This window comes from Echinops telfairi, unplaced genomic scaffold, assembly GCF_000313985.2.
Source record: "Echinops telfairi isolate 266 unplaced genomic scaffold, ASM31398v2 ScPeMD7_18;HRSCAF=68, whole genome shotgun sequence".
Taxonomy (NCBI): Eukaryota; Metazoa; Chordata; class Mammalia; order Afrosoricida; family Tenrecidae; genus Echinops; species Echinops telfairi.
Genome location: NW_022103915.1, coordinates 29,260,567 through 29,271,027, shown reverse-complemented (window position 1 = coordinate 29,271,027; position 10,461 = coordinate 29,260,567). Strand labels below are relative to the sequence as shown.

Genomic DNA, 10,461 nt, shown 5'->3' with positions numbered 1-10,461 from the left:
GAGTTTACCTTGCTTATTGAGTAATCCAACACTGGCTCCACCCAGTCCCCATTTTCTGGCCTCAGTAATTTCCTGTCTTTGTGTGATTGTGTGTCACTAAAGCTGTGAATTAGGCTGGTGGCTGAGTTTAGTTTTGGAGAGATGAGGAGGAGAGCCTAAAAGTTTTTATTAATTCTTTTAAAAGCATATAAACCACTCTCTGTAAGATGGACTTGGTTACCAGGTGGCGGCCCGGACCAGAATGGGTGCCAATTTGGCTCTTCTCCATTCTGCATCCAAACCTGGGGTCCCACCGAGGCCTGGGGCACTGAGGCTGCAGGCAGACCTCGGGAGAGTGTGGGCCTTCAGTTGTCCTCTTACTATTGGCATTCTCCCCAGTGACCGGACCACAGAACAGCCAGGCCTGTGTCCATTCTCAGTACTGTGGCGAGACCCCGTGTTTTTCGGCTCCTGTCTGATTAGATCACCTCCCATCATTTTGGATCTCATTCTCCTGTAATTTTATCACATGCTTAATTGGAGAACAGGGGGAAGATCTTGTCCCTTGAGTTCTGTGCTCTCGTCTGCTAATCTTCCTGCTGTCACCTGGTGAGTGTCAGCACCGTGAGTGTGGTTCAGACAGAGCATGGTGACTCCAGGCCTCTCACAAGGGCCAGAGGCCTGTGTACAGTGGTGTAGGGGTACACGGGTGGGAGGAACAGGATGTCAGTGTGGCCGTCTGGAGGGGGGACTTGCTTTCCTGTGGGCAGGGTGGGTGTGACAGCCCTGCGACTACTGCTGGATCCCATTGCCCTAAGCCGTCAGCTTCTATTCAGGCGCCTCTCCTTCTGTTTTGGCAGCTGTGACCTCATGGATGAGCTGGTCCACGACTTGGCCTCAGCCTTGGAGCAGACCTCCGAGCAGAAGAAGCTCGGTGAGCTGTGGGAGGAGATGGCGCTGAGCCCGCGGCAGCAGAGGCGGCAGCTTCGGAAACGGAGGGGCCGGAAGCGCCGTTCAGACTTCACTCACCTGGCCGAGCACACCTGCTGCTACAGTGAGGCCTCGGAGTCCAGTCTGGATGAGGCCACCAAGGACGGCCGAGAGGTGGCTCCCGCCACCAACTGCAGTGACTCTGATGACACCATGGTAGCCAAATGGCACCCAGCTCTCAACACCATCAAGACCAAGCAGCATTCCTGGCACGAATCTGACTCCTTCACGGAAAATGCACCTTGCCGGCCGCTCAGGCGCCGGCGGAAAGTGAAGCGGGTGACCTCGGAGGTGGCGGCCAGCCTTCAGCAGAAGCTCAAGGTGTCAGATTGGAGCTATGAGCGGGGCTGCAGGTTCAAGTCCGCCAAGAAGCAGCGTCTGTCTCGCTGGAAGGAGAACAGCCCCTGGGCCGCCTCCGGCCACGGGCTGTGCGACTCAGCAGAGAACAGGACTTTCCTGGGCAAAGCGGGCAGGAAGGAAAGGATGGAGTGTGAAGCTGGCGAACAGAAGCAGGGCTCTGATGAGAACATGTCAGAATGGTGAGACCCCCCTTACCGAGGCTCGGATTTTCCTGGTTAGTTTGGTTTAGCTGAAGGGAAAACCCACGGACTTGAAGCCCCACCTTTCCTGATCACCCACTGCTGGGACACTGCCTTTGTAGCCCCCCTTTGTCTCCAGATTTTAAAAGTGCCATCTCTGAATTTCTTTCCCAAGTCAAGAAGGCTACCTGCCTCTAGGAACACATTTATTTGTAGAATAATCTGAAAATGTGTTTGCTTTTAAAATCCACTGGGCGTTCTTTTCATGCCGCACAGTCTGCACATAGCTGCTTGTCCTGTAGAACCAGGGTCCCGGCAGAGGCTGGGGTGGAAGTATGCATGTGAGAGACAGTGCTGGGACTAGGCACATGGAGTTTGTGAAAACTTCCCTGAGTAGGCTGGCTGCTCTTTAGATACTATTGTGCATTGTTCTGTCCTCTGCTACCTGAAATTTGTCTGTATTGAGGATGTGCAGTGGCTGACAGTCAGTTCCTTTAGTGTGTACCGGGTGGGCGCAAGCCTGAGCAACTCTAACTGGTTGCCTGTGTAAAATGTCAGTGGAGGATTTGGTAACTCTCCAGTCACAGGCCTGGGAACACTGATACTCTCAGTTGATACTTCTGGATTATTGTTAATATTAACCTATGCTATGCTTGTCAGTGCGAGTGCTTTTGGTGTTTTGGATGGGACCGTTCTTTGTGTGGAGAAGTACCCACCCCCCTCACAGGACATTTAGTATCTCTACACCAGGGGTCCTCAAACTACGGGCCCGCGGGCCACATGCGGCCCGCCGAGGACATTTATCCGGCCTGCCGGGTGTTTTTGCCCCGTTTGTTTTTTTTAATTCAAAATAAGATAATGTGCAGTGTGCATAGGAATTTTTTCATAGTTTTTTTTAAACTATAGTCCAGTCTTCCAACGGGGCTGAGGGACAGTGAACTGGCCCTTTGGTTAAAAAGTTTGCGGGCCCCTGCTTACACTGTCCCCCTCTGTTTCCTCCCCTAAATCATTCACTTGCATGAGCCCCGATACCAGAATGTTCCTCTGCTTGAGAACCGTTGTTGTCTGTGAGAACTGGGTTCCTCGGGCCTGCTTTGTTTTCCTAGGTCTTCAAGTTTTCAGCCTTTGATGGGGTGCAGTCTTCCCACTTCCTGCTTGCTCTCTATTCGTGGAAAGATTGGGGTTTTCCTTCTCTGATAGGTGAAGGTCAGGTTCTGGCTTTCGCAGGTTTTCCTGGGCTGGTACAACCAGTTCTGTTCTGAGTGATAAGTCAGTTCTGACATAAGTGGAATACACCTTTAAAGAAAAATGAAATTTCTTTGCTATTGTGTTTTATTATCAGCATCTTTATAATTCATACCATTGAGCATGGAGTGAATATCCAAGAAGGGTGTCATTCGAGAATGACATGCTGTGGCAGTCTCTGTAGTACATGATATTACAGTACCAAAAACTCGCTGTTGCTGAGTGTATTCTGACTGATAGTGACCCGATAGTGGGTTTCCGAGAGAGGGTCCCCTTTAGAGGAGTGGAAAGCCGCCTCTTTCTCCCAGGAGCCGAGCAGCTGGTGGTTTACAAATTGCTGACCTTGAGGTTAGTGGCCCAACTGCGTGACAGGAAGATGTAAACTAACACAAACAGACAACCCGATGGCTGTAGGTGCAGTTTCTTGTCACTCGGATCGTTCCGTGAGTACAGCGGAAGTTGGAGACGACTAGCTAACTGTATTAGTTAACCACCACTGTGTGTGTGGCTGGGCCCCTGGTAGCCCAGCAGGGAAAGCTCTTGGCCGCCAGCCATAAAGGCAGTCCCTCTATGGGAGAGAGGTGTGCAGAACATCTGCCTACGACAGCCTGTGGGGCAGTTGATTCTGTTGGCCACCAAGAGCCAGAATGGACTCCATGGCCAGGCTTTGTTTTATTTTTGTTTCTGGTATGATAGGCATTGCGCTACCTATTGAACAAGTGCCCACAACTTCACTGTGTGGTCGGGATCACCACTGGCATTTCATGGAAGAGGCACGGAGGGAGTGTATGTACGTTGCCCAAGGTCACCCAGAGGCAAAGCAGGAACTCAGACCTGCTTCCAGAGCTCATCTTTGCCCCCGTGCCTTGCTGCCCTCCACCGCTGCCTCTTCCAAGACCATTTTTCTCTCTTGCCTTCGCCTTCAAACTTGAGAGCATATGACCTCCCTGAGGACTTCGGTTCTGCTGACGTTTGTCTGGAAAACAGAGACATAACTCTCAGGGCACTGGGCGGGAGGCGGCGGCAGCCTGGGAAAGGCGGTGAGGGCTCTGTGCCTGCCCCTGCCTGCAGGCAGGGTTCTTCACCGGCTCTTCTCTCTCGCTTCCTGAACCTTGGACGCCTCTGCTTCAGAAATAGAGGTAGGCCTTTCATGAGGCTGTCCCCTTGCCTCCATTCCAGTGCTTGTTGGCCTCATTTTTAAGGACAGGGAAAGCTGGGCCCTGTCAAAGAGGGAAAGTTCAAGTAGTTCCCACTAGAATGAGCACGGGGGGAGTGGCCGGGCTGCCCCCAGTCCGAGGTGGAGCGCTGGGAGACCCGGGGAGGGGAGGCAAGGCTGGCCTGGCCCACCGAGTTCTGGTTCCACTGCTTATGCCCTCTGCACCTGCCTTTTCTCTGCATCCCGAGGTTCTCTGGCCTGGCGGCTGTTCCTCTCTGCGTAGCCTCAGAACACACAGACCCTTCCCCTCGAGGCTGTCAGGGTCGGTTTCCCACCCACCCTACACATGTATCCAGAAATACCAATCTTCTTGCTCTTGAGAGGGGTGATTGGTGGTGGGATTGTGTGGGTGTTTCGTCCCATTTCTTGTTAAAACGGTGGCGTCAGTGTTGTGTGTCAGAGAGACTGTCTACTCCAAGGTAAACAGCCCAGGGACGCCTCCAAACACCAGCCAGCATTCTAGGTGGAAGGTGAGATGCTGACCCTTGCCCAGTTGGGGAGACCTAGCTCCACAGCCTGGGCTGGCTCCCTCCTGTGCCACAGCACCCGTGTTCTTTTGGTCACGTGGATTCCAGCGGCCTTATGGCTACGAAGAGATGCTGGGTGGAGAAGTATAACTGGCAGAATGAGATCGTTCTTCTTTAGAATCTTTTAATATTTAGGAGCTCCACATTCCCCTGGACTTGTGTAAATTCATTTGTTGATACAATTACAAATTTATTCCCCCGCCCCCACTGCAAAATCTACCCTGTGGGGAAAAACGGGTCATTCTTATTCTGTGACTGCATGCTATTCAACTTCTCAGCAGTAAGATAGCAAGAAAATCCTTTAATCTTCAAGCTGTTATCTATTAGTCAGTGCTCCTTCTAAATGGAAGCATTAAAGTTTGTTAAGCAGATAATAGTTTTTGATTTGGATATTATTGGCTGTTGGTAAGTGCCTTCTGTTAAAAAGGTTCTACCTTTTTACCCCTAGCCTTTTTTTTTTAAAACCCTTCTTTCCATTAAAAGAAACAATCCTCTTTTTTCATTCTTTCTTGAATTGACCTGGATGTGTCATTGGTAGGACCTCATTTTTTGATCAGTATAGCAAGAGTTGTCAAGTGCGGTATGAGTTGGGGGTTGGTCAGCCCCCCACCACTAATCATGGGTTTAGTAAGCACAATTGTACGGTTGAGATATATAAATATTATATTAAAGTCATCGAGAGCATGAGAGATAAGAGATTAAAATAATGGAGTCAGACACATTTCATGGTATCATTGAGAGAGAGAGAGAGAGAAAGAGACAGCTCTCTATTGCTAACCCAGGCCTATATACCTTTGGGGGCGTGCAAGCCCACTAATTACAGGTAAAGACATACCTCACAGGAAGGGGTTGCACTATAGGTTATACAGCAGTGAGAGGGGGTGGTCTAGGGACATACAAGCAATAGGAAGAGGAGGGGTTGGGGGTATACATGGGACAAGATGGGCGGATCCTAGATTTAGGATGGCAGCTTAACTTTGACCTGTTCTCTGGGTCTCCATAGGAACCATTATCAGTAGGGTGTAAACTCCATCTACAGGAACCAAGCTAATGGTCACAAGCCTTAGCCCATTGTCCCCAGCAGCAGGGAGCAGGCCCACTCCTTGGTCTGGTGACTGACTGTCTTCAGGGAGGATGTCTGTAAGCATCTGACCTCCCCCACAGTCAAGAGTATATGCTTCAGTTTGGGAAACTATTTTAAGATGACATAGACCATTTTGGTCTGGTCAAAGCATCTGTTAGCATGTAAAAGCGTGTATTAGGTGTTTCAGTTGAAATACTTGTCCTAGGGAGCTTTATTTCTAGTTTCCTTAACTGTATTCTTTTTGTTCATTAAACAGGTGGTAGTTTAAGCTTCTTGTTAGGCGCCATCCAGGCAGTTCCGAGCCATAAGGACCCTCTGCTCAGCAGAACAAAATCTTGTCTGGTCCTGCGCCATCCTCGCAGCTGTTCTTTGCCGGAGCCCGTTGGTGCAGCCCTGCATCGGGCAGTCTCCTGGAGGAGCCTTCCTCTTTACCACGCCTGCCGTCCTCCAGGGACTGATAACCTGCCCTGCTAACAAGTCCGAAGTATGTGAGACAAGTCTTGCCATTCTTGCCTCTAAGGAGCATTCTTGCGTGCTTCCTCTGAGCCAGGTTTGTTGGTTCTTTTGGCAGTCCATGGTACTTTTCAGTATTCTCGCCAGCACCATAATGCAAATGCATCGATTCGTCTTCACTTCTCCTTATTCAGTGTCCAACCCTCACATGCATATGAGACAATTGAAAAAAAATACCATGGCCTGAGTCGGGTACACCTTAGTCCTCATAGTAACACCCTTGCTTTTCAATACTTTTTTTCCTTCCTTCTTTCTGTTGTTCAGTTCTGCATCAGCCACACCCTCGAGTCTTGTGGCACTGCAAGTGGTGATGATGCCAGTTGCTTTAAGTCTGTATAACGTGCAAACTGTTGTTTCACCTTACTTGTCAAATGGCTTTCTGCTGATTGCCATGCAGATTGTATGCACAGCAGCCCTGAGTTCAGCAGCTGGTTTCTGCCTGAGTTTGCACTACCATCATTCCTTTGTCCCCAAGGATGGAAGTTGAGCACCTTTTTCTTTGCCAAGTGACTTGCTCTGCGGATGGCCTGAAGTCACAGTAATGTGATGTATTAGAAGCCGATCTCAGGAAAGAAAATAGTCCCTTCTCCGGTGGAAGGCAAGTGACAGAGATAGAGTGCCGAGCCCCCCCTCCCTTTGCCAGCCCAAGCTGACCTTCTACGGCCCCTTGGTGCCGCTTGTTTTCTTATTTTTATAGTAAATCAATATCCCTTCTGACACAAACAATAGCTCAGAAGCAAGAATAAACGGGGAGAGTGGAGATCTCTGTCTATCACCTCTCACTTGAACCCCCTCAAACTCTTTAATTATGAGTGTGGTGTGCTCCAGGTGTTTGTGACAGTGAAGTTGCTAAATGAGGACCATTTTAACCAAAGATTGGGTGATCAATAACTCTCTATAGCAGTAGCTTGTTGGATCAATAGCATTCATTATTTCATGGTTAAGGTAAGTAGCCTCCTTTGCAAGTGGAGGCCATTAATCAGGGGTTACTGGAGCTGTGGAGACGAATGCATGCTGTGGGCTGAGGATATCCTGTTCTGTAAGCAGGCATGCTGAACGGGAGCTTACTCACCAGAGTGTATGTAGTCCTTCCTGTAAAGAGGTACAGGCTTGGCCATTCACAGGGGCAGTTCTGCCCTGTCCTGTAGGGTCGCTACGAGTCGGCACCGACTCCGTGGCAGATGGCAGTGCTGCACCTGGGAGCCCTGGGCAGCTGTACGTCGGGCTCCGAGAGATTCGGTGTAGGTCCTGCACCTCTGTCTTTGCAGCCAAGTGAAGAAGATCCCTTGGGGATCTTGGATATTAAATGATTGTATTTGAAGGTCTGCCTCTTGGCAAAGGTCCTTGTGTGAAGCAAATGGTTTGTCCTTCCCCCAAAACTCACTGCCATTGAGTAGATGCTGACTCATAGTGACCCTATAGGACAGGGTAGAACTGCCCCTGTGGGTTTCCGAGACAGTGACTCTTGAGGAGAGTAGAAAGCCCCATCGTTCTCCTGGGGAGGGGTTGGTCGTTTGTAATTGCTGACCTTGCAGTTATTAGCCCAGTGTGACCCCCTGTGTCTCGACCACTAACCAAAACATCGACCATGTCACCACACCCAGCAGTACTGTGTGAGAAAGGTCTGGTGGTCTGCTTTCGTCGACACACAGCCAAGAAAACCCCGGGGAGCTCAGTGCCACGTGGGGTTGCCGTGAGTCAGAACCAGCTTGAAGGCAGTGGGTTTGGTTTGGGGTTTGGTTTGGGGTTTGATTTGCTCCGTTGAAGGAGTCAGTCTCTGGAAAGAAGTGTTAGAATTATTCTGTATGGTTCCGGAGGAGGGAACTAGGAACAGTCACTAGAAATTACAGAGAGTGAATTGTTGCCTCAATACATAAAGCAACAGTCTGAAAGTGAGAGCTCCCTATTATTCAGTCTGGATCGACTTGGTGGCAGTGGGATGGTTTTGGTCTCTCTCTTTTTAAGATGAAGTACATTGTTGTACCACGTAGTGGGTTCCAGGTCACTGGAGGTATTCAAGCACAGTGTGGTGTCTGTGTACTGACTGGGTTACTGTAAACTCGAGAGGGTCACTGTGTTCAGTGACTGCTAAGGTCTCTAGCAACAAACACTGAGGTTCTGCCCTCCCTCTTTTGTCCTAACTGACCTATCTTATTTAAAATGGCATCTGCAAACAGCCTCGACCGAGGCTGATCCACTTGGAAACATACTTGTGGAAACATGAAGTATGGCAGCTCACCTCATCATCTGCGCTGCGCTGTCCGCTGACTCCAAGCCTGATGGACCGGACCAGAGGATGGGAACGGGGTCCCGCAGCAGTGCCTCGCCTGCCTCAGGTGGATAGCAAGGCTCTTCCTCCCTTCCCTAAAGCCCGACCTTGGCTCTGAAATACGAAATCTCTTTCAGTCAGAACGTTGGGCAGCTGAAGCTTGGACCAGGGCAGTTGGAGCCTTCGTTTTCTAATCCGTGCACCTTTCCGTTTCTGTGGACAGGACGGCTGTACGCTGCCTGGGGTTGCGGGTGGCGGGATGGGGGTCATAGGGTTTTCTGTGTAGGTTTGTGCTTATACAAGCAGGAGGCGTTCACACCTGTTGAGTCCTGGGAAGGCTGGGTTCCCAGAACACAGTGCACTCATCAACTTGGTGAGGTTCCAAAGACCAGGCTCTTCGTTGGGAATCAACTTTGTGCAAAGATGGAGGATTTCTGGTAGTTTTCAGACCACCCACTTGTCCGGCTTGTAGGTTCAGGAAAGACAACCACAGGCGCAGCGACAGCTCAGATTGGCCGGTGTGCTCCTCACTGTGGCTGCCAGTCCAGCGGTCCCCTCGGGGAGAGGAGGCCCGGAGGAGACGCAGCTGGATGAGGCAGGGCTGTGTGACTGGAGGGCCCGTGGCCTCCCCACTGCCCTTTCCTCTGGGCTGGCTCTCGAGTTTCCTCCCAGGGCTCTGTGGTCACCATCCTGGGGCCTGCTCTGCTCTGTGGGCCTGGGCACTGCCCCCAGTCCCACCCAGGTGGCCCAGTTTGGCTCACAAAAGGATGCCATTAAACCGACAGGCATTTCTTCCAAATACCCTCTCCCACGCCTCTTTCTTTCCTCCCCCTCACCGCCCAGGAAGTTTCGAGCTGCAGGGCCCCAGGCCTCACAGGAGCTGCGAACCCCAAACAGGTTCCTCTTGGTTTGGGTGGTGCCTGTGCATCTGCCCGGAAACCATGATGGGTGTGTGTGGGGGGCATGCAGCAGCTTGATGGGTGACCCCATTAGCAGGAGGGAGTAGAGGGCATAGAGCTGCATGGCTTAGCTTCTGGGAGCCTGCCCCAGACCCTCAAGGTAGGGGACGAGGTGCAGTTGTGGCTGCCCTACCTTGGCCTTGTTACTACCCAACACAATCAGATAGTAGATTTTTACTACAGTATCATAAATGCAAAGTGTTGGCTCACAAGGTGGTGACAGGCGAGGAGTAGGTGCACTTCTGGCATGGGCGGAGAAGCAAAAGTGCTCTCAGTAGTCCCTTCGGGAGATCCCAGTGTCTACACACTGGTGTTCACTGCTGCAGACTCCTGGAGTGGGTTGGAATGACACAGCGAGTCAGGAAACCCAGTCCCCAACCTGTACTAGACACAGGCTGGTGACTCTCTGCACACTCCTGGCCAGAACTAAACCTTAGAACGGGGTTACCCACACATAGCCAAGGGGCTGGCAAACGGCCTGGGGCCATGGGTACACACACGATCTTTGTGGTGCATTCTAGTTTGGAGTAAACCAGTTCTCTCCTGGAGACTGGGGAAGACGTTCTGCAGCATAAGGGCAGGTCACTCAATGTTCAGAGGACAAACCTAGGAAAAGGATTGCCCCTGCAAAGATCGAGTGCAAAGATGAATTGGAGAAAACCATTTTAGAAAATCCTCTTCTGGATACAAGATGATTAATCTCTGAAACAAACAGCAGAATTGCAAGGAGAGGAAGATGGCTGTTTGGGAAAAAGAAAACAACGACCCAGGAGGAAGATTTGTAGGGAAGTTAAAAGTGTAATTGCAATATTAAAACGAAGGACAAATTTTTGCACAGAAAATTGAGTTGATGAGCCCTTCCCCAATGCAGGGAGGAGGGAGAAATGAGAGGATGGTGGATCTGGGGGCCGGAGGGCAGAGGCCTCGTCCGTCAGTACGTGAGAAAGTGCTCCTGAGGTGGAAACCAAAGTTCAGAACAGAAGAATTAAACACCTGTAACCGAAGAGAGAAAGCATTCCCAAGTTGAAAAGGCTGAGGACAAATTTAAGAGGGAAAAAGACCTCTCCAGAGACAGATCCTGACCCTGGTTTGCCTCCTGTGTCTGGGCTGAGGGGGCAGCTGCTGTAGTTGGAGTGAGTT

At 50.7% G+C, this 10,461-nt stretch overlaps 1 protein-coding gene across 2 annotated transcripts in view; it reads left to right on the top strand.

The window, feature by feature from the left end:
* The window catches only part of GPATCH2L (G-patch domain containing 2 like), a 75,799-nt gene that overhangs the window by 1,619 nt on the left and 63,719 nt on the right, over positions 1–10,461 (top strand). For both annotated transcript variants that reach the window (XM_045287928.1, XM_045287927.1), the window contains exon 2: positions 840–1,508. In XM_045287928.1, the coding sequence (XP_045143863.1) occupies positions 850–1,508 (659 nt within the window). In that variant the 5' untranslated portion in view covers positions 840–849. The remainder of the gene's footprint in view (positions 1–839; positions 1,509–10,461) is intronic.